At 40.1% G+C, this 23,347-nt stretch overlaps 3 protein-coding genes across 5 annotated transcripts in view; 1 reads left to right on the top strand and 2 right to left on the bottom strand.

Annotated features, from left to right (window-relative positions):
* LOC121655748 (striatin-like) overlaps positions 1 to 2,327 on the bottom strand; it is a 29,057-nt gene extending 26,730 nt beyond the window's left edge. For both annotated transcript variants that reach the window (XM_042010568.1, XM_042010569.1), the window contains exon 1: positions 1,978 to 2,327. In XM_042010568.1, the coding sequence (XP_041866502.1) occupies positions 1,978 to 2,190 (213 nt within the window). In that variant the 5' untranslated portion in view covers positions 2,191 to 2,327. The remainder of the gene's footprint in view (positions 1 to 1,977) is intronic.
* Positions 2,328 to 2,541: 214 nt separating this feature from the next.
* Positions 2,542 to 20,352, bottom strand: heatr5b (HEAT repeat containing 5B). Of its 2 annotated transcripts, none has more exons than XM_042010561.1 (36): positions 20,276 to 20,352; positions 19,670 to 19,833; positions 19,380 to 19,591; positions 18,631 to 18,739; positions 18,399 to 18,548; positions 17,804 to 17,975; positions 17,562 to 17,719; positions 17,178 to 17,472; positions 14,573 to 14,725; positions 14,203 to 14,453; positions 13,965 to 14,076; positions 13,715 to 13,867; positions 13,534 to 13,633; positions 13,319 to 13,428; positions 13,075 to 13,238; positions 12,708 to 12,883; positions 12,413 to 12,518; positions 12,125 to 12,315; positions 11,784 to 11,943; positions 11,488 to 11,677; positions 10,478 to 10,647; positions 10,239 to 10,386; positions 9,960 to 10,139; positions 9,619 to 9,873; positions 8,748 to 8,929; positions 8,563 to 8,631; positions 7,901 to 8,080; positions 7,580 to 7,820; positions 6,906 to 7,142; positions 6,548 to 6,675; positions 5,464 to 5,608; positions 5,054 to 5,326; positions 4,558 to 4,782; positions 4,293 to 4,444; positions 3,953 to 4,166; positions 2,542 to 3,623 (listed from the first exon to the last, which is right to left on the bottom strand). In XM_042010561.1, exons 2-36 carry the CDS (start codon positions 19,793 to 19,795, stop codon positions 3,316 to 3,318), a joined length of 6,195 nt encoding a protein of 2,064 aa, XP_041866495.1. In that variant the 5' UTR covers positions 19,796 to 19,833; positions 20,276 to 20,352; the 3' UTR covers positions 2,542 to 3,315. The 2 variants fall into 2 exon arrangements, with proteins under 2 accessions (XP_041866495.1, XP_041866496.1); XM_042010562.1 differs by having other exon boundaries at positions 17,223 to 17,472.
* A 147-nt stretch (positions 20,353 to 20,499) lies between these two features.
* gpatch11 (G patch domain containing 11) lies at positions 20,500 to 22,722 on the top strand. Its single transcript, XM_042010570.1, has 8 exons — positions 20,500 to 20,683; positions 20,888 to 21,114; positions 21,186 to 21,227; positions 21,322 to 21,442; positions 21,552 to 21,642; positions 21,832 to 21,945; positions 22,178 to 22,259; positions 22,339 to 22,722. Exons 1-8 carry the CDS (start codon positions 20,634 to 20,636, stop codon positions 22,392 to 22,394), a joined length of 783 nt encoding a protein of 260 aa, XP_041866504.1. The 5' UTR covers positions 20,500 to 20,633; the 3' UTR covers positions 22,395 to 22,722.
* Positions 22,723 to 23,347: the final 625 nt, after the last annotated feature.

The raw sequence follows: 23,347 nt of genomic DNA, 5'->3' as shown, positions 1-23,347 counted from the left end.
AGTAAAGAGGAGTGGCCTCGAGCATGACCCAACAAGCTGGCTGGACAACATTCCTACGAGCCCTGGGGTTTGTCTTCCTCCCAAACAGCAAGACAAGACACAGCTTAACTGTCTATCTAATTAGATGACACAAGAACCAGCTTTAAAAAGAAGAAAAGAAGAAAAATCCTGAGAAGGATCTATGCCTTTAAAAGACTGAAATCTGTTTTAATTCTGGCACAGAAACACAGACTATGTGTGCATTATGGTTAAAACTATAAGTAGGGTGTTGCAAAAGGATTACTGAATTAACAAAAAGAGCATACAGTTAAAGTCCAATGGCATCTTCTATTATAACCCTGTACCCACTGGAGCATTTCATTGCTCATTAAAGTCTCATTCAAATGGCTCAACATCTTTTTTCCTCACTATACTTCTTTTACTAAAAGCTAATTCACTAACATCCTTTATGTAATAGTACTGCATTGTGGGCATACCTGAAGGATGACAGGAGGTTACATCTCATAACCTTCTGGCTCAGGTTTTTGTAAATAAGTGGCCCATCAAACAATGAACAACTCAAACAACAGACATACATCCTGTGCTGGAGTAATCAGAGTAAAAAATGAGTTGGCTTTGAACAGTCAACAGCAAGTTTAATGACGCCTAACATTTAGGGTTTAGTGCAACAAAAACTAGCATTTAAACAGGCACCATTTTGCCACCACAAATCAACCACCCAACAAGCCATGTAGCAACCTCCCTGCACTCTGCCGCAGCTGCTACGGCTTCTTCACTGATAAACTCATTTCATGACAGCAGACAGGAAGCAGAATATACCAGCCAGACTGAAAGTGCTGCATTAAGCTGAGTCAAAACCCTACTACACTGATCAGGGTATACGTCACCAATTTATAAACAATGCAGTGTCTCCTTCTACTCCCTTTGTTAGCTGAGCTCAGTCTATCCATGGAGTTTCCTGCAGTCAAAAATCAGAACTACTTCCTGCTTGTGACCTAGCAGCAACCACCACATAGCTATGTTAGAATCACAAGAAAAAAAGTATCCAGCATTAGATAAGGTTGCATGTGTAGAATTATAATAAACCATCAATTTAACTAATAAAAAGAAAAAGAGAGAAGACAGATGCATTAAAAAGAACATTGGTTAACTTTCTAGCTGGATTAGAAATAACAAAATGATTTCAGAGTGAACCTTGTGATTCATTAACTTACACTGACTGTGGCAAACTAAACATTAAATATTCCTCCAGGCAGATTCTGGTAGTAAATTATTTTTGTTTTTGTCACTATACTACGGTTCTGTTCTGTATATATAGAGTAACTAAACAGGTTGATGATCATCTGAGAGTAAGACATGTCAGTGATATAGTACAAAACCAAACCAAAACCACCAAGGTAATTTAAAATTTATCCTCAGGAATGGCAGTAAATATGGCAGCTACCTTGATAAACAACGCTGACTTTAGATCATTGAATCGCATGTGCTGCCTGACCGTCTTCCAAAAGTAAAACAGCTTAAAAAAAATCCACCACTATTCTGTTTATTCATAAAAAGCTGTACAAATACAGGTGGTGTGCTATACATTTAGCTTAAAAAGGCAGGTAAAAGTTCTGTATTGCTACTCTGTCCTGAGTTATACACTAATTACTTAGCTAGTACATGTAATAGCTAACTTTTCCCCCTCCTTTCAATGGGACATTTTAACACAACTAGACTGTAGGGTCTGTATTATTAAATCACGTAGGACACTAATGAAGTGGGTTCCGTAAGAGTAGAGATGTCGCAAAAAGTCGTCGAGCCGCTGGGTCAAAGGGGCGCTACGGCTCATTTAGCTACATGGCTAAAGCTTACAAGCTAGCCTGGTAACCAGAACAATCGTACACAGAAACTCAACTCGATTTACTACGAAGGACCACGTAATGCCCCATAGAGACACTACTACGGTGTGTATATATTAGATGCTGTTGTTTTCACCTGCAATTCGGCCCGTTCCACCTCCCATTGTGCTCTTTCTACTTCGAAGCGGGCCCATTCGTGCTGCAGGAAGTGCAATATCCCCGGGATACTGTACTGCGCCCTAGCCGCCTCCCCAGCGTCGCCATCGTGCAGCGGTCCTTTTCCACCACCGGGTAAAACAGAGTTGTTATTGTTGTTAAAGAACACGCCGGGCCCTGCCTGTTCGTCCATGGCCGGGCTCGGTGGAAAGGTCGACTCGTTGTCTCGCTGACTCGAAGTACTAGATGCCAGCGGAAGGGGGGAAAAAAAAAAAAAAAAAAGAAAACCCTATTGACGGCGCTCAGTCTACTCGGCTCGGGGGAAACGAACTCACTTTCTGACAGCTAGCTGTCACCGAATGACGTCAGCAACATGACCACGCCCACAAACATGTTGGTTGGAGACGTTCGATTCGTGTACAGGACTACCCCGGAGTAACATAGCGTATATTCTGTTGGAAAACCCAAATTTTTATTTTCAAACTCCTAATGAAAATCCACAACACGTGAGCACGTGAAATACGTAAAATTAAGGAAAAAGCAGTCAGGTCAAAGAAAATTTATTCAAATTCCCAAAGATTGAGAGAGTAATAGTATTTCAACAAACCTGCTAGTTAGTGATAACAGTTATTGGTAGCAGTACAGATAGTTTGGATTTAAAATCAGTTATAAGCAAAACAATCAATATGATATGCACTAAATGATAACATATATCCCCAGTTACCAGCAGATCAAGAGATACAATGCATTTAATTCTGCACTGGTTCTGCTAAAATCAAATTATTTATTATTTGATTATTAATTAGTCATTTTTGTTCTACAGCTCATAAGACGAATGTTAATAACTCAATTTAAAAGCAAAGTTTTCAAATAAGAATAATAAAAAAAAAATCTATAAGTGGAAAGCAAACCCAAAGGGTGCATATCTAACTAGATCATTTATAGGAACAATAGGACTGCCACATTTATGGTGATGCAAAATCACCAAGAAAAGGACACAGCAAACATCAGCTTTTGAAAAGTGAGGGTTGTGATCAAGTTTGGATGTGATACATTCACCAAATCAAAATTTGTTATGATTACAAAGCAAGTCTTTTTTTAAGTGAACATTCAAAGGCTTTTTTTATATTTATATAATTACGTTTTTGACTTCAAGAATACTTATCTATTTAAACAAAGATGTAATGTAGAATAAATAAATACATTTCACAAACTAACTGATACAGATATGGCATGTTGTACATTGCTGACAGAAAACAAACCCAAAAAGACAACATAAAACTACATTTTGAGAGTTAACAGTGCATTATCGTTGCATTCAGAAGAAGTTTTTCTTCAGTTTAATGGTTGGTGCAGCCTGCACAGTTGGCTGAGCTTGCCTGGCCGCAGCTTTGGCTTTGCTGCTGGCCTGGTTGGCCCGTATAGCAGATTCCAGACGGGTTTTAAGCTCAGGTGCTGCACCAATTACTATCTTGAAGGCAGCTGGATAGAGGGGGCCAATCCGCATTAAGTTCTGAAGGGCAAAATCGTGCAGGCTTTTGGAGACTTGAGGCGCAGAGGAGATGGCATTTTCATCCAAAAGGTAAGAGACTAGAGTTGGTAAAAGAAGAGCCAGCAGCTGCACCCCTATTGAATATATAAACAACATATTAATGAAAAACAAATATAAAAACACAGCTTCATGGCACATCTTGTGTATGGACTAAGAATAATTATTTTAAGTCTAAACAAAACAAAGCATACATAATGATGTAACATAATGTCAAAATCGATACCAAAATTGACTGTAAACTAGTGCAAGGGTTCTAAATTTAGCATCTAATGCTTTAAAGCTTTTGACAGCACACATCCAGAGGCACAGAGCTAAATACTTTGGGAGACCTACTTTAATGGCGCTAAACACTTTTGTGAAACAAATACAGTGCTTTAGTGGTCCATTAGGCAGAAGCACTTACGGTTTTTCTCTTCACCCATGCTGACCAGATTCTCCAGGACTCTGATGCCCTCCTGCACAGCCTGCAGCTCAGCAGTCGTCCCTGGCCGACTGCGTTCCACCACCTTTAGTTTCTCCACCATGAGTGGAGCCAGAGCGTGGATGTAAGGAGTGGATAGGGCACGGCTGGTGTGTTGAAACACTGACAACAGCAGCTGGTAACAACGGGCCTGAACCTGTGGCAATAAGAAATTATATCTTCCACTAATCAGAGCCTCACACCTCTGAAGAGTCTGACACATCTTTTGATCAAACATTCAATATTCATCACTTCATCTTGGTTTGTACACTAAGCTGCTTACCCACGGATCACTAGAGTTGAGGGCATTTCGGAAGCGGTCCATGCAGCCCTTTTGCAGGACAACCACTCCTATGAGTTCATTACTGGCTGACAGAAGGAAGAGCGTGATCGCTGTCAACATACTGACCTCATCCATGTCAGGTCTGGACTCATCTACAGAAATAAAAAAATGAGCAAGCATATTCTTAGAACAATGTCATGCTTTTCTCTCATCCTTGCAAAGGAAGCCAGATCATTATAAAATATGCATGTGTAAGTTTGTTTACCTGGCTGTGAGTACTCAAGTACAGATGCCAAGCTGCTCCTCACAAGGCCGGTCCACTGCATCTGAATGCTCTCTTCTCGGGCCATTGGAGAGGTGATGATGGTCTTGATACCCTGCAGGGCAGCTGATACAGGAACAGGCACGGAGTTGTCTGCAGTCTTAATTGCAGTTTCTCTCAGGACCCCAGTGATTAAGTACAGCACTGTAGGTAGGATTGTCATGCTTCCTGTAAAGGCAAAAAAAGCTGTGTGAAATACACATGCACATAATTTTAACAGTGCAAATAATATTCCTATACATAATCTCATCTACATGTATAAAGCAGTTTATGATATCATCTGTGCACAGCTTTGTCAGTCTATACACAGACCTGAACAAAATGTATTAGTAGTTCCAAGTATCATTATGTACTTTCACTGAACATGTTTGATTTAGTACTGCATGTACATTCCTTTCATATTTTCCATGGTGTCGTTGCAGTTTGCCTCAGGCCTCACCAGCAGGAGAGCAGAGCAAGGGCAGCTCTGCCAGGATAGAAACTGTGTTTGCCACCAGACGTGCACTTTCTTCTGGTAGTCTCTGCGGCCTGAGTGGTGCATGGCTGGGTGACTCCTTCACTCGTGAATTAAGTTGTGGTATGTGGCGGACCAGGATGAACACAAGCAGCTCCATGGATGCGTACACTAGAGACTTCCCAGGGACAAGTTCCCCTGTATCTCCTCCCTCCCCTAGGCTTGCCTGAGTGTCTTTCTCGCCTTCCTCCTCTTTGCCTAAGAAAAACAGCACAGTGACCTAAATTACTCAAAACAGCACATAACTCAGACAACCCCGCAGACACTATTGTTCAGTCAGATGAAATCATTCGGTAAACAACAATATTTAGATATACTGTAACAATGTTACTGACCATTGTTGGTTCTCTGTTGCTGCAGATGATCAAGTGCAGCCCTGATGGTCTCTTGTACAACAGCAGTGACCTGCAGCTGAATGGTAGGGGGATCCCGGGTCAACAGCAGCCTGTGCAGCACATTCAAGAGCTCCACTGCCAGCAGCTACAACAGAAAAATACATTTACAGTAATGCAACTGTGCAACTCGAGGAATGAAGACAGTGGTATTAAAAAACAAAATAAATTTATCTTTAAGTCTTTTGGTAATCTGACCTGGATTAATGCTTACAAGCCCACAAACAGGAGTTTTTTTAAGAAAAAGAAATAGGCTACCTTTCTATGGGGTTTGGCTTTTGCCCTTTAATTTCAATTACAATTATTTTGACAATATTACACTTTACTTGTTCATGTTTTTCAATTAACCTTTAATATTTTGTGTTAATAAAAATCCAAGTAAAGTTTTCGTTTTTGTTATCTGAGATGAAAAAGAGCTTTGTCTGTCACTGAAACGGGCTTAAAATGAGAATGATTTCACTCGTGTTCCAGTTCACTGAAGTCCACACTCCGAAATGTGCCTACAGAGGCCTGTCCCATTTGGAAGGCTCCCCCAATACGCTTGAGAACAAACAACCTTCTTTTTGCAGAATTTGTAGGATACAACCTACACATCCTTGCATACCCTACCATCTATTATGCAGCAGTCAAATGTTTAATGGAACGCTTCACCTCTACTCTAAAAGTCAGTAAATATCACATAGAATGATGCATTTGTAAGATAAAGCGGACTATGGTAAACATCTAATTTGTATTAGACCAATAAAATCACAGCCTGAGCCTTTATATTTTAACCACTTTGTCTTATTGGATACTTTGTTAAAGGATTTCAGCAACAGTTTCTAAAATCTGGATTTTTTTTATATAAATTTAGCTTCCAATTTACAGATAATATAACATTTATTACTACTATCATATTTTTATATACATCTTATTTCAAATTCTCATGCTACAAAACATCATATTAATGTGTAATTTAGTAAACATTTTAAAATATTCAAATGTACAGTAGTGATATAAATCTTTCACTATAGGTCGTCATATTTACCTGGTCTTCTGCAATATGTGTCTTAGCACAAGGAGATTCAAGCAGAGTGCACAGAGCCTGCAGGCAAGACATCACATGTTCGATGGGCTCTTCGGGTCGGGGGAAGCAAAGAAACTCTATACTGACACCTGAGAGACAGAACATGGAAATGCACTTAGGAAGTGTTCGGATATCTTTTTTTTATTACCCATTACCACTTTTTCAAAGTTGGTAGATGTGAAGTGGAAACATCACTGTAAGGTAAACATTTTTTTAACTCTTCCTCAGACTTCTGTGAATTACCTAGACCATGCCAAAACTTGACCAAATATGATAAATGCTTTATACATACACATATGACAGCTATGAGTTTCTTTACCCAGCATCAGATGCATCCTGTCTTTCACAGACTCCTCAAAGGTCTTTGTTGCAGAAGAGCATCCCTGAGGGAGGCTAGGAGGCTTGGAGGGAGCTGATGAGACCTCCTCTTGATCTTGACCTGCTCCAAATCCGGTGCTGTTTAGCCAGAGAGCCACTGCATGCAGAACCGGAGCCCAAGAGCTTCGGTAGTGGAGCCGTGCTGTGTCAATAGTCTCTGGGGTATAAAACGCTCCTCCTAAACACATCAGAGAGAGTGTTTGTTTGGACTAAACAAATGTTAAACTTCCTTTTTCTCTATATTATTTTTTTTGGGGGGGGGGGGTTATTATGTCATCAATTGGTAAACATATGGTCCTCTACCACAAATAATCCCAGTGGGACAATTATAACATTCTAAAATTATAAACAAAACCCTCTTAAATACACTAACAGATTTGTTTAACCTAAAGAGGATCATTTCAGTGTTGTAGAAAAAAATGTGGATCAAATAACTTAAAAGTAATGCCTTTAGCAAGTTATATTGAAATGTTCACCCAGAAATACATTATGTCCAAGGATAAGAGATTTAATCAGGACCACAGATAAAACAAAGAAGAATATAAGACATTTGACTAATAATAAAGCCTTTACATATTATATTTTGCAGCCAACAGACAAAAATCAGTCTCGTACCATCAGGTGGCAGCTGACTGGAGAACTCAGCAGGCAGAGTGAGCAGTGCATAGTCTCGCAGCATGGCCAGCCAGAGGCGGCTCAACGATGGCAGCTCTGGCTGCACCAAGGTGATGAGACTGTCAGGAGGAAGCACATCAGCACCCAAGTCCTCCTCATCTTCATCCTCATCCCCACTTTTGACTGGTTTGGCAGGCTTGGACTCTGCCTCTTTTTTGATCTTCATTGCCACCACATACACCTGAGCAAGAGTCATTGTGTGTGATCAGGTTCCTTATGGACACAAACACGCTGAATTACAAAACTTAGCTTCAGTCTCACCTCAGCCCAGGCTTTCAGCACAGCCAGTTTTTCCATCGTGGTGGCACTTTCACTGTATAGCTGACTGGACGAGCCTTTCCCCGCCTGAACTTTGTCCAGTGATGACACCAGCAGGTTGTGGACTCGCCGCAGGTCATTCAGGTCACTGACTACACCACTACCTATCCATGTACTACACACCTGTGGACACAAAGGGGTAAAAGTACTGAATGATCAAAGTAATGCATCTTAGTGAATCTTAGTGAGATATCTTGATACAGGTGTTTGTATGTTTCTTCTGCAGGCCAGTTCAACAGGTACATGCTTATATTAAATAACTATTGTCCTTGCCATCCACAAACCCAGCGAGTCAAAGAGACTTTTTTTTAATAAAATCACTTACAGACATGTTTATTTGTCACTCATTCCCCACCATTAGTCAGTTAAGTCAGAGAGTTTGACACTGCTAACTTCAAGAGGGTGGTGACTCCGCATTGGTTCACTACTGTCCCATGTCATAGTGCTACAAATACGGGTTTAAAAGATTCTGTACATGAGGGATGTTGTTAAATGGGATGTGCAAATGGTATCTTTGAATTTCTATACTGTACATCCCAAACACAGATATAAACATATGTTTTAACCAGACAAACACATTTTTAAAATAAGCAGCAGTGTCTTACCTGGCATGCCTTAGCTGTTATATCAGACGGTGTATCTGGTGAAAATGCAGGTCTGAGTGCAGCTCCAACCTATAAGTGCACACAGTTTTTACAAAGTTTACTTTTTCTGTTTGTGTTACATCTTTTATGCGTTTCAATTTGGGGGTTTTACCACATAATGTGAGTAAACGAGGTTTTAAACTCACATTGGCCTGGTACTGCTCCAGGATAACATGTCCTGGGAACTCAGGCTCTGGTACAGATGCAAACTTTTTAATGATGTCTTCCAGGGCCTGCAGACCAGCCATCCTGAGCTGGTTACTGTGGTCTGTGGCTGCCATGAAGGCCATACGGATGAGGTCAGACAAATGGAGAACCAAAAGATCTCCTAAATGGACGGCGATTACAGGAAAAATGACTGTGTTAGAAAGAAACTCAGTTATGAACTTTGTAAGGTATATGACCTAAGTATGCATTTTGGTCAATGTTTAATGTCTGTTTTGGGAATCCAGAGACTGCCTCAAAGAAATGGTACATGCTTTTAGCACCTTGTCTTCAGGTTAAATACAGCTGGATACAACAGCATGTGCCTGCAATGATTATAAAAAGCCAAACTTGTAGGTTAAGATTTAACCTGGGTTTTACCTGAAAGGCTGTCGTCAATGAATTATTTGGACAAATCAACATGTAAACAAGCTATCCACTCAATCTCAGTCACTAAATTTAACTTTGCTGGTTTTAGAGCTGCAAAGTCACACTGTGCTATAACTTTTAGCCTGGAGTATGCTTACTTATTTCAAAAGAAGCTTATACAACAACAGACTCCACCATTTTTACAGTGGGGAAAAAAAGACTAAAACTTCTGCTTACTCATCGCTTGCTTTGTTCCATCTTTACACAAAAAGTACACGGATCAGCTTTTTCCAAGGAGCTGACCCTAGAACTGCCTGGAGGCTTCAACATCATGTACAGTATAGACAAAGTCAGAAGATGGCCTAGAATTTAACTGGATGGACAAAGGATCAGGAGGCATTAATCGATCACAAATCTTTAGGTGAGCAGCATGGTGATTGGTACCTTTGGGGTTCTTGGCTTGTGCAGAGCGAGCAGCTGCCAGGTTGAAGTGCGCTTTGTCTGCATTCTCACATAACAGGAGAATACGGCACAAGCAGTCCGCAGCAAACACACGTGTCACCCAGCGCGGCGCCACAGAGGGCTTGGACTTGTCATCTTCTCCCAGCCCTGTGAACATGGTGTCATCATCTATCTCATCTTTTTTCTCAGAGTCTTCCTCGTCTTTTTCCACCTCGAATGCAACAGCTCCCCCTACATCTGAGAGATAAGAGATGGAGACATTGATGATATAATTATTTGAAAACGAGGGTTGACATTCATTTTGTGGCATTTTGTAGGTTTACCAGTAGTTGCGGCAAGAACATCCTTGCAGAGTTTCAGCCAATGAGAAAGTTTTTCCACGGCAAGAGAAGACAGCATGTGACCCAGTGTGTCGTGGATGTCAGAACACAACCTCCTGTCTGTCTCCCGATCCAGCATACCGAACAGAACGCCTTCCAGACCAGTCTCTGTGATGTTCATGTCTGGACCCACATCAAGCCAACACAGTAAGACACAATGCACTTCACTGAGAGGAATTAATCAAACATAATGCTCTTTGGGAGTTTATAATTTGTACTCACTGATTGTACAGTTATCTTTGCCATCTCCTGCCTTCTTTCCCAGGCTCATGGCATACTCACAGACCTCTGCAGCCTCTCTTTGGGCAAGCTGTCTCAGGCAGGCTACAGCAGCACGACGCAGCAACAAGTGAGAGCTGCACAAGTGCACCTAAAGAAATACAATATCATAGTAAGGAATCAAGGCTCAGAATAAAACAAACTTTAGGTGCTGCACTAGTAGTTTTAAACTCATGTCTTACACAAAGACAGGGCACCAGACTGGATAGGTTGACATGCCGGGGAGCAAACATGTGGAGCTGCTGCAAACATGAGATGGCAGCTGCCTGGACAAGGGAGTCAGAGTGGTCCTGCATTATGGCACAGCCAACCAGGCAGGATGATCGGATAGTGGAAATAGTGGCTCCATTTCCTGAGAAACCCAATGACATCGATTAGAAAGACAGACAGAAACAGCCTTTTTAGCAATTAGAGGATACACTAAATGCCCTCCAGCATGGGTCAGTGACATCCAAGTCTCATGTAGTCAGACCAATGGCTTTTTTTCTTTTTTAATTCAAGCCCCTGTAATAATAACAGGCTGTTCCAAGTGGAGAAAAAAAAAGAGCTTCAGCACTTATTTCCCCTAGTATAGTATATAATTACAACTTTTATGTAAAGAAAGTAGATAATGCTGTCCCACAATTCCTATAATTATTGTAACTGGAATTATTGTGAATAAAAATCACAAGAAGGTAAGTGTGAGCAGTCATTTCTAACATGAAAATGGAATATTTTAATTTTTTTTTATTAGTTGTTTATCCTAGTTTTCAGCCCTAGATATTACACAATATTTTCATTAAGGTGTTTCTCTAGTTTACATTAAATAATACAGGGCAAAATATCTTCTCCACTTTTTATAGTCCATATTTAGAGCAGTTCTAATTCTATTACAGCAATACTCCTTTTAAGTGTGTTCAAATAGTCTTTGCAGCATGGCCATCTTCTATCAGTATTTAAGAATTCACCCTCCTCTCTTTCCTTGATCTTGTGGTATTTTACATTGACATTAAGGGAAAATGTTTAGGAAAAGAAAAAGCAAGTGGTATTTTTGTCTACTTGAGTGAGAATATTGTGGTTTGTGGGGGGTAATGATTTCTTTTACTGCCATCTGCTGGCTAAAAGATCCTTGGCTACCAGGTTCAAAAATGCCACTCAAATGAGTGTCACGGTTACACAAGATGATTTAAGATTTGGTTTCTGCCTCTGTTACCTTGTAATTCTGGTCCCACAGTGGTGATGAGAGCTCCGAGGCAGCGACCCAGACACTGGTGAACCTCCGTGTGAGAAGGTGGCACAGTGAGGAGCAGGGTGAGCACCAGGGACAGCGTGGGTTCCACGTAGCCTCTGTACATAGGACCACTAGAATCCACAATCAGAGCCAGAGAGTGTAGAGCCCATGTCTGAAAAAAGAAGAAAAAACATTCATTTTAAAGGCACATAAAGACATAAATACCAGAAACTATGATTAGATTTCATAATCCATTCCTGCTGAGTGATTTACTGTACCTGAACCTCATGAGAGGACCCATCCTGGGCCAGAGCCAGCAGGATGCTGACACTGGTCTTTAAGTGCTGGCCAGAGCCAATTCCTCCAACATATCGATGCAGACAGCCCAGAGCCAATGAATGGCCTGTCCTTGAAACTACATCACGAGCTGACTTGAGTCTGTAAAAAGAGAAGTAAAGACACAGGTCATTTGATTAAAGTCAAGAACTGATTATATTACTTTAAATGTCCCTGAATTACAATACAATGTTATAATGCTTTAATTTCTTTATAAATATTGTGATACATTGATAAATCAAAGAAAAAACTAAAAACTAAATACAAATATAGATATGATTACTTGTCAAAGCTGGTTTGTGCCATTCTGGCGATGAAGGTGGCCTCTCCCACCACCTGAGCCATCCTGCCCAGGGCCTCTCCAGCAGCACAGCGCAAAATGGGATTGGGATTGTCCAAAGCCCCCATCACGAGGGCTAGGGCTGACTTACGTACCTCCTCTGGACCCAGAGTGCTCTTATTCTCAGCCAAACCCTTTACGAAGGAAGGGATGCATTAGCAATACATATATAATAATATGTATGCTTTTCACTATTCTTGCCATATGAGGACAGACTGTCTATTGTGTTACCTTGAGGGCACTAAGTACTGCAGTAAAGATGTTTAGCTGGACTGCCTGCTGTCGAACACCTTTAGCCTGCTTTATGCACTCTGCAAAGTGGTCTAGCATCTGGAGCCTGAATCATACACAGTCAAGAAAGTCAAGAAGAACATATTAAAAACAAGCATTGAAACAGGAGCTCTGTAGCAACACAGCAGTGAATATAAAAGCATAAGAAACATGTAAGAGAAAACTTTTCTGTAACAAAAAGTTCATTTCTTTTTGCTATTAAATTTAATTTTACAGCAACAACTGAGCTCCTCACCTGTGTTTAAAGGAGACGTGGGGGAAAACCACACCAAACAGCGCCACTGAAGCATCAATGACTGACACACCCAAAGGCAGAGGCCCTGGGATGGCCTCGCCTACAGGGACACGCAGGTAGATGGAGGAGGGATCATGCTCCAGGGCTCCACTGCCAGATGCACTGTTGGGCTGCAACTGTTTAAGGAACAATATTACATTTACACTAATACTGTAAACACTGTGTATAAGCCAATAAATATGACAATAGTGCCTAACTATTTAGTAGGAGATACATTATGTCTGCCCGATTATCTTTTGTAACAAAAAGACAATCACAGCCAAAACATCGACATGTCTTCTACATATCACAGATAATTCTAACTAACTTGATCCTCAATGGACTTGTGGTTGGTTTCTTGCAGCCAGGAGCCCATGAGCACGCTGTCATCATAGTGACACAGAGAGCGCAGCAGAGAGGTGGTGGTGTTGGCCGAGTTGTCAGTCAAAGTAAACTCTGCCACCAGCTCCCTCAGGAGGGCATTGAAGCTTCCTAAACAGGAAAAGTTCCTTTTTTAAAAACACGTAATATAAATAATTTTTAACTTCTGTGAAAAAAAGAGACTGGCTTACCTTCATATGTCTTAGGAGGCAAGAGAGCCAAGATGTCGTATAACCTGAGCCTCACCATTGCCGCGCTTGCCTTCAGGTGAGCACCATGGACTTTAATGATCGCCGGGACACTAAGAAAAGACCAAAAGTTTGACAACAAAACAAGGAAAAAAATGCAAGAAACAATAATCACACCTGACAAAACACTTAATTTAACTTGAAAGTATGAAACTCACTGAGACATCATGGTCATTGCACATTCAATGGGAGTCATCAGTCTGCGAATGACATCTTCTGTGAGAAGCTCAGGGCAGTGAGCCACAAAGCTTCGCATGGCTGCAGAAGAAATTAACAGGGTTTGTGCATACAGACATCACATGTCAGGTGCAGTTTCAGGAAGCAGGAGCGATTCTTTACCGCATAGAGCTCCAGCTCGGCCCTCCAGGGTGACCTGCCAAGTAAAAGAGTCTCCTCTGGCCTTTTCTGCCTCCAGCTCCTTCTGAGAGCGAGGAAACACGTTCCTCCATAGCAGCAGCATTTTGGGAAGGTGGTAGCGCACAAGGGCGGAACCTGTAAGCACAAATGAAAATTAAGTGATGACATCATTGATCAGAGAAAAAGAGAGTGAATTGTTAATATATCAAACACACACATCTAAGAGACTTACCTAGAGTCATGAGGGCTCCCAGCAGCAGCCATCCAGCCTGTGTTCGCTGCAGGGACAGCCGGCTGTTCTGAGCAGCTGTACGCAGAAGATCTTCAGCTATACTCACCACCAGCTACAGAGACCAAACAGATAATTCACTCTTTAAAACATCTATTCAATGGGGCTAGGACAGAAGGCCAATAAAGTCTGACATAAGTAGGGAGGTTAAAAGTATAAAATTGCTTATGATGCTATATACCTTGCCCTTAGAGTGAGGGATACCCAGTGGACACTGGTGTACACCCCCCAGCAGAGCTGCCATTGCAAAACTGTACCCGCTCACAGCCTCAGGTGAGCTCTTCAGGTTGTTGATTCTCTCTGCACAGCGGTCCAGCAATGGAGACAGCTGATAGGGCAGCGCCACGGTGACGCAGCGCAGGCACCATGCCGCTGCCAAACGTGCTGCCATGCTTGGGTGCAGCAGCACTGAAGTCACAGTTTCCAGAAGTCCTGGAACAGAGGATGCAGAATATGAAATATGCTATCTAATTTCATATTTAATTCAGTATTGATCAGCAACATTTAAAGCGAAATAACTGTAGTTCCATTTTATATTGAGCACTTCTCACCAATAGATGGCTCCTGGATGAGTGGTGAAGCTGTAGCACTCAAGCTCTGGACTAAACTCCCCAGCTCTTTTAGGGCGCACACCATCACATGTTGACTGGCAGAAACATCAGAAGCCCCCGCCTTGTTCTCGCTGATGTCATTTACTACTGCCTCTGGAAAAACATGGCAGGGAAAAAGGAACAAGCGAGTACTTATCAGTTTATACTATTCAAGTTTGAGTCATTATGATGCACATCTAAGACAGCTTAAAATTCCGCATTTATTGATAAAGAATGTATGCAGCACTGATGGATGAAATGCTTCAAATCAATTGAAATTTGGACAGAATTTCGTTTTTTTGTAAAATGACTTTAAGTGTTTTTGTTTTTATTTTATTTTACTTAAAATCCTTTGGCAGTAGTACATAATTATTCAACAGCTACTAAAACTAAATCATATTAAGCCATGCAGTGCTGTCACACAATGTTTAAGTCCTGCTGTTATAGAATTGCTTAACAATGCAGCACACTAATACAGTAAGACTGAAATATTTGGACACTTAACACAATTTTTATTCTATCAGCTACATTTAAAAACATTTTGGTTTTATAAATTTAGACTTAATATAGACTTAAAGCAGCCTCTTAAATTAAATAAAAGAAAAATTACATTCTAATTAGAAGTTTAAGGAATTATAGCAGTGGTGCTAATGACTGTCTGAAGTCATCATAAGGCAAATTGAGTTGCCTTATTTGTGACGCTTTGTCAGTCCTTCACTGCAACTGTCCTCAGTAGTTTATTTGAGGTCTTCAATGCAGTTCTATGCAAGTGAAATGCATCTCAGTTGGGTTGAGATCAGTTAACTGACCCACCTACTGCATATTTCACTCCTTAAAAGAGTCAGTGTTGCTTTCACAGTACATGTTAGGTCATTATCCATCTGTATTATAAAGAGACCTCCCTTCAACTTCGCTGCAATAACCAGATTCAGAGCAAAGAGATCTCTCTACACTTTGAAATGAATTCAGCCACTCCTGTGTCATGTCATCAATAAACATTAGAGGTCCAGGAACACTGACAAGCTATACATGCCCAAACCATCACACTGTCTCTTGGTACTTGTGATGTACTCCTTAGATCACGAGGTGTTCCAAGTCTTTTTCATACCCTTGTCTCCCCATCATTCAGGTTCAGGTTGAACTAATGTCATGATTTTGAGGAATGTTGTTCAGAACTGCTCTGGCTTTTCAAATATGTTGTTGACATTTATCAATGTGGTTTGCATTTTGTGATGTGACCATATTATCACCCCAGTGACACTTGGATGTGTAAAGGGTTTGTTTTTGCAGTCTAAGGATGGCCTGCTTCACTTTCTATATGAGCTTGTTTGACCAAATGTTGTGGGTTCATAAAAAAAGCTTCCAAATGTAGAGGCTGTGCTTGGATTAAATCTGCCAATTTACATTAAACTCTCTCTGGTAAAACACGTGTCAAGTGTTCAAATATCTCTTACCAGTCTACCTGTATATGCCACAATTACAAGCTCTGAGGGTTTCTTTCATTAAAAAATGTTGGATACAAAAACACCCAAAAAAACAGAAACACAGATGAGCATGTGATGCTCATTTACCCTCTGAGCTCTAAAAAGACAGCAGTCAAGGCAGATCACACAAAGGTCCATCAGATTACTCAAGGAACAGATTTAAAGCTGCTTCTTGAACTGTGGCAGTCATTTTGTTTCATAAACTGGAAATCAACAGTAGAATAGAGAGGGACACATAATAGGAGGTTCAACCTCCACAACGGTTCCAGGTATCATTTTTCATGTTAGACTCAGCCACAGACATTTGACAAATGTTCATTTCAAGAAGTCTCACAGATCCAGCTGGATGGAAAGCTACAGCAGAGAGTACAGAGTGAACAATAAAAAGCCCAGGATCAACTCATACACCAACATTCACAATCTTTTTTAAATTCTGTCTTAACATCAAGAAGATCACAATAAGGTCTTTTGACATTGTTTACATAAGTTTAAAGGTTGCAAAGCAAATCAGAGTAAGAATCATCCTGTTTGAATTTAATAAATGTGATTAAAAAAAAAACAACTAACATCATGATGTAAAGTATAAAAAAAGTGGTAAACTTGCAAATATGATTTCATGCTGCTGCAGGGAAAATGGCTTCCTTTGGTTATGAGGCTGCAAATTTAGAGGCACATGCAGTTTTTCCTGCTGCTGTAAGCTAGATGTCTACAATCAGGAAATGGTACTATCTGCTCCTTAGGGATTATAAGGCAGTAACAGACTGTGAGCTCACTGGCAAGAAGACACGCTGGCTACACAGTAATGCAAGGAGTAATTTATAAGGTGAGATGTTGATAGATGATACTGAATGTTACTGATGTTTTGATACTGGCTGTGCTTAAAAAGATATGTAATGAAAGAGGAGAGTTATTAAAAGACTTGAAGACAGAAAGCCAAAGCAGGGAAAGCCACTGCCACTCAAGAAAAGAAAGCCCATCTCTGTATACACTACAAGCACAAAGCATGCAAGAATAAAAAAACAAAAAAAACAAATGAAGTGTAGATAAACAGAATTATGATATGATGATGGATGAGTACTTACTCTGTAATGCTCTGAACCGTGATATTTCCCCCCCATCCTCCTTACCCACAGCCCTCATTTGTTTGCTGATGGCTTGGCAGATTTCTTTGCCGGCAGCAATTTGTGCTTTTTCTCCAAGTAAGCCCCCCAGGGTGGCGCGTAGCATGAAGGAGACACAACGGCGTGAGTACACAGCCTCAACGTGTGTCTGTGTGGCCCGTGGGTGAGAAACTAGGTCCAAAACGTGGGACAAGAATGTAGCAAAGTTGCGCTCCAGCCACTGACCACCAAGTGTCGTCACAAACACAACGTAAGCCTGTGGAGAATGAAGCAGGAATATGCATGAGCTGGATGAGTCGGATAAGACAGGGTGGGATTTGTATTATGTCTGGGTTTATGTTTTACCTGAGTGACGCCCACTCGCACCTCCCTGCTGACAGAAGCACCACCCTTCAACATCTCTCCTCCGCTTTTTAGGAAGCCAGATCCCCCACGCAGAAAGCCTGTGGCCATCAGCTCCAGCACCTCCTCCAGGGTAGCCCGCTTCACATTCTGACGCATCACTGTGGAGGAAAACAAGAATAAGATTGTGAAGAACAAAGATGGTGAGCTGGTCTGTTTATAACAAAAAACTATAATTCCCCTACCAGCCGCTTGTTTGGGCATCAGAGCAGTGGCCATGACTGTCCCCAGCAGTTTGGCCACTGCTACCCGAACACCATAGTTAGACCCTTCCAAAGCTTTGAAACACAGCGTGGCCACATTCTCCAGTTCTGTAGTCCACATGAACACTGCTTCATTCTGCAGCTCCAACAGGCACTGATGGGACATGAAAAATAAAGATAAAGTACTCTTCCTCATTTCTACATGTTGTTCTATTTATACATATCAACACAATACAGAAGTTAACGCGCACTGCTCACATCTAATATAGTTCACCAGATGGCATGTTTTTCTAAACAGGAAACTAGATTTCATAACGGTATAATGGAAGTGATCTTTGCACATGTCTGAGTTTGTTTTCTTAGCCAAAACATTTTAGTTTTTATCCCAAAAAAATGTCTAATTAGCTAACTTGGAGTCACAGTAAAAGTTAGGATCACACACAAAAAAGAAATAAAATAACTAATCCAGTCACTCTAATTTTATGATGAAAAAACTGTACAAGAACAAACAACAACAAACTAAAAACAGTGTTTAGTTGTTGTGTTTTTTTGTTTTTGTTTTCTTTCTGAGACTAACCTTTGCTACTGCACACCGTACCGCCATGGATCTGTCTGTGAGTAGAGAGCGCGCATTCTTGTAGATATCTCTGTGACATGACGCTGCAGCTCCACCCAGTCCACTCAGCACCTTCTGCAGACTGAGAAGGATCTCTCCTCTGCCTTGGGACTAGATCAGTGAAGTCAAACTATTAAAATAGATCAGTGTTGCTACATTCAAACATACAATTTCATACTCTTAAAAATCATACCTCTGCACTCTTCAGTGCCTTCAGAAGATTATTAATGGTGTCTGGAAAGGAGCTTCCCAACATCCTGCCCATCTTCTCATAAAAAGCTCCAACACATGCCACTGCAGCACTGCATGAAAAGTGTAAACATTGACATATATTTATGCAGCACAAACATCATGAAAAGTCAAGATTGAATAAAAGAAATTGATTTTTCTCATTGCACTGTACTTCCATGGCTGTGTTACTTCTTGCATTCATTAGTCTGCTCTTGGTAAAGAGTAGCTTTAAGGGTGACTTTGACTTGTGACATTGGCATCATCATGAGTTCCAAACACATTATAATCTATTCTAAAATATCACAGTGGCTTAGTAGGTGGCATAGAGGTTTCTGACTCTTGTATGTGCTCCCATCTGAAGCTGCACAGAAAACACCAGGAATGAATGACTGGATTAACTCAGCACTGATGCAGCATTATCCAGTGTCACATTCCATTAATGCAAGCAAGAAATGCAACATGTGTTCATATAAAATTAATCCTCCCTTTCAAACATGAAATGTCCTGCAGATTAATGTTTGGATTAACTGATAATACTCTTGAAGGTGGGCCAACTGGCTTAAAAAATTACTTAAATATTAAAAACAGGGCTGAACATCTAACAGTATAACTTCGTCAAAATGTGTATGAGATCAACCTGAATATAAACATGTTGATTTTCAGTAAAATTAGCCAGTGAAAATATACTACTGTGACTGAATGGGGACTTACAGTTTTGTTGGCAAGTGTGCAGGTGTGTCATCTTTACTTTTAATGATTTCATTGCATTTATCCAGAGTCTGGAAAACAGTGAATGTGTCACCAATGCTGTAGAGAGTAGCAAGGTTTTTAGCTAAAAGTTTTCTGGTCGGTGGTCCAGGGGCACTGCTGATCAGTCCTGTTAGCTGCTCTACCAGTTTTTTCTGCTTCTCTTTCACATCCACCTGCAAGCAGAAAATAAAGTCACAAAATGTCTCTAAAGGATATACTCAACAAAGCAGTGCCAAAGTTTTACGTGTCACCTTATTTGCTGCCACAAGCACTTTATCCAGGAAGCGGAGCCATTCAAAGATGAAGACCGGCCTCTTTGCTTCAGTGATCTGAGCCAAAGCATCTTCATTGAGAAGCAGACTGTGAGCCAACTCCATGGCGAGGATCTTTATCCCACTGCTGTACACCCTCGTCTCTGCAATGTTAAATTTATACAGTCAGTGAACGCCTTTTTTCTTACAACAGCCACACCAACCAAGCAGACTAGCCATCTCCAAGACAAAAACAGCAGCTTAGGAACTAAGGATCTGTGATCATTTACCGTACTTGAAATGTCTTATTCTGCTTATGTGTCGTATAAAGTTTAGCAAATTAAACTGTCAAAGCTATGTAGCACTAACACTTTGCTGTTATGTGATGACAGCTTCCGCCAGCTTTCAACTGTTTAAAGGCAGCTGGTTAGCAACTTCAGCTAGCTAGTTCCTTCCAGGAACAAGCTGAACTCTAGCTACACTCTCACTTAGATGCGCCTTTCACTGTCTATCACGATCTTTCACAACTTCCATCTGTTAAAATAGCAGGTAGACAAAAACATCTTCCTGACATATGGGTTTAAATGGTCAGTTAACTCGTATTACCTGTGTTCCGATAACCCAAGATGAATGACGACGAGAATTACAGTGTCGCATTGAAATCTTTCCGGTGTGGAACCATGTAAAATAATAACACAGCGAATGCAGCTTGGCGTAAAACAAAGATATTCTATTATATCGTGTTTATCTATTAAAAATAATTTAGTGCATTTATCATAAATAGTTACATTAGAACTATTTGTAAAATTAAGAGGAACATTTGACTGAAATGTGCGGTGTAGCTAGTCGGAATTTATTTGTCAATGAACCAAACATTAGAGACGCACATAGAAATTCTCTACTGGATAATTGCTTAATTTTAAAGCTCTTCTTCATTATATTTATTCATTTTTGTGGGTCTACAATGTCGGAAGAAGAAGAGGACTATATGTCTGATGCATTTCTTAGTAAAATGTAAGCATTTTTATGGGTTTACTTTTTGTATTAAATCCAAAGAACGTGAATATTATCGTACTGGTAATCATAAAGAAACTTGTTTAGAAGTGTTTATTGAGACGTAAGCTGTAGAAATATTGAAGTAGAATGTTATAGTCATGACATTTTCAGGTAGCCATCCTTTTAAACCTTAATGGGGTTTTTTTTTTTTTCGTGTGTTAGTCAAGATGTGAAGCCAGGTGTCAGCATGGTGAGGAGGGTAAAGGAAGCAATGAAAAAGGAGGAACAACAAAAAGAAAAGAACATAAAGAACCGCCAGAAGACCTACAAGGAACAGGAGAAGGAAAGCCGAGAGGTAGCTTTGCAGAGCTCTATTAGCAATGAGAACAAGGGCTTTGCACTTCTTCAGAAAATGGGCTACAAAGCCGGCCAAGGCCTTGGAAAAGAGGGTAGGTTTCCTAAATAACTTTCATTTTCATCTGTTTTGCATGAGTTACACTAAGCTCTGGTTCCTCTTCAGGAGCAGGGAGGGTTGATCCAATTCCACTCAATATTAAAACAGGTAAGCTATATGGTCTTAATAGTCTTAAATATTTTTTTGTTTATACAAATGATGGACCCTAGTGTTCAGTACTTCTCTGGCTGTAATCCATTAGACAGAGGGGGCATTGGACTGGAAGAGCTGAAGAAAAGAAAAGCAGAGGAGGAACTTGAACATTATAGACAGAAAGTACGAGCCAAACAACAGAATGAGACAAAGTCTCTGGAAGATTTCAGGTAAATTTAAAACAGTAAACAAGACGTGCAAAGCCTCTGCAAATCCCCCCATCCCATTATACAGAGGTTTTCTATGTGTTTTTTTCTTCTTCTTCTTCTTTGTTTTCAGGTCAAGAGTGAGGACAGAGAGAGAGGAGAGAAAAATTGAGGGAGACCTCAGGAGGAGTCAGCGATCTTGTGAGCAACTAGACACTCAAAAGGTTTGAAGAATTCTGAGTAAAGCATGAACTCATGTCTTCATCAGAATGTCATCCAAGCACATTCCCTCATGTTAAAGCCGAGAAAATTCTGCACACTGTTTTAACTTTTCACTCTGCAACAGGAAAGAAGTAAGAAGTATATTTTTGCTTCTGTGAAGATTTTACATTTGAGTAACCTTTTTATTTTAGGGTATAACTGTCCCAAGAGAGACCTGGTACTGGCCTAAAGTCAATGCTGATGATGAGGATGAGGATGATGATCACGAAGAAGAGGATGAAGAAGAGGATACTGTGGAATTAACTGTTAGTATTCCATTCATGCTGTGCATTTCACATCATAATGAGAAGTTTTATTTAAAATTACAAAATTACAATGTAAAGTGAATTTAGGTTATATGTAATCAGTTTGGTGTGAAGACTTGTTGCCAACATGGAAATGTACATCAGGATTAACACAGTTTCATAGCTTCATAGTTAACAGTGCAGTTTGTTATATAGTGTTCATGTTCGTTTGAAATGTGCCTTTTTCTTACAGTCCTTTGATAAATTGCAAATCTTAACATCTTATTTGAGAGGGGTCCATTTTTACTGCATCTGGTGTGGAACTGCTTATAATGGTAGGGGTGACCTCAAAATGCATTATGTTTTATTTCTGTTTTATGGTTGTTTGCTGATGTACATTTTTCTTGTTTGTAGATGAAGAAGATTTGTCCTCTAACTGCCCTGGGGATACAGCAGCAGATCACGACTGATCCTGACAGAAAATAATTTTGCCAGTGGAAAATGTTATATTCTGAGAAATAAGACATTTATAAAATAAAAACAGGAAAATTGGACAAAAGGCAATCAGAACTGGAATAAGGCTAGTTTAGCGCCCCGTTTAAGTATGATATGCTATCTATAGCTAAATAACGTCACTGTTTGTGAATGCACCCATATTTGTGCAAATTGAAATGAAAATTTTCATAGATATTTTTTAAAAGATAGTTTTTTGTTTCTTTGTTTTTATGTTTTTTATTATTGTTTCAAAAGCAGTTACAGTGTGTGCCCATGTTTTCATTAAATGTTTAAAAAACTCTACATTTTTGTCTAGAATATCTTACAAACATTTTGTTAAATATATAAAAGCACAGTGTCAGTCAAAAGTTTTAGAACACCCCTATTTTCCCAGTTCTTTATTGAAAGACTGAGGGGGTTGAAGGTAATAAAGAAAAGTTGGGAAACCTGTGGGAATTGGTAGCACCATTTTTAAAGCTTTATCAACCCTCACTGCTGCAGAACAACTTTAAGTTGAAAAGCCATTTCCTGTCCCCTGAAAAGGGCCTTTTGCATTTAATCTGAAACGCACATTATTTTAGTTTTAATGTTTGTTTGTTTGTTTGTTTTGGTCTTTTTTTGGGGGGGGGGGGGGGGGGGGGGTATCACTGTAATGTCAGCATCTACATTTGTACAATTAGTGGACTGGTTGAATTTATTTTTCTTTTAAAAATAAAAAAGAGTGAAAAAATTTGAGCATTCTAAAGCTCTGCACCAAGAAGGCATTTTCTTTGGATTTGAGTTTTTTTTTTTAGAAAAAAAATCATACTTCCTATTGTCATTTTTCCTTTAAGTAGTGGGAATGCTCACTGGTCCTGCCATTTTTATTTATTCCTTTTAATTTATAGAGTTTGCGCCAAAGCATTAATCTGAGGCACTACAGGAGTGA

This window comes from Melanotaenia boesemani, chromosome 16 (assembly GCF_017639745.1).
Source record: "Melanotaenia boesemani isolate fMelBoe1 chromosome 16, fMelBoe1.pri, whole genome shotgun sequence".
Classification (NCBI taxonomy): Eukaryota; Metazoa; Chordata; class Actinopteri; order Atheriniformes; family Melanotaeniidae; genus Melanotaenia; species Melanotaenia boesemani.
Note: the sequence above shows the minus strand (reverse complement) of the source record. Positions and strands in the feature narration are given on the sequence as shown.

Excerpts from the sequence above, each read along its gene's own strand:
- heatr5b (XM_042010561.1), bottom strand. The coding sequence starts at position 19,795 with ATGGAGTTGGCTCACAGTCTGCTTCTCAATGAAGATGCTTTGGCTCAG. Across the intron at positions 19,592-19,669 it reads TGCTTGTGGCAGCAAATAAG|GTGGATGTGAAAGAGAAGCA; the intron begins GTGACACGTAAA and ends TTCTGCTTGCAG. Across the intron at positions 10,140-10,238 it reads CAAAGATAACTGTACAATCA|ACATGAACATCACAGAGACT; the intron begins GTGAGTACAAAT and ends ATGTGGGTCCAG.
- gpatch11 (XM_042010570.1), top strand. The coding sequence starts at position 20,634 with ATGTCGGAAGAAGAAGAGGACTATATGTCTGATGCATTTCTTAGTAAA. Across the intron at positions 21,228-21,321 it reads TCCACTCAATATTAAAACAG|ACAGAGGGGGCATTGGACTG; the intron begins GTAAGCTATATG and ends GTAATCCATTAG. Across the intron at positions 21,443-21,551 it reads AAGTCTCTGGAAGATTTCAG|GTCAAGAGTGAGGACAGAGA; the intron begins GTAAATTTAAAA and ends CTTTGTTTTCAG.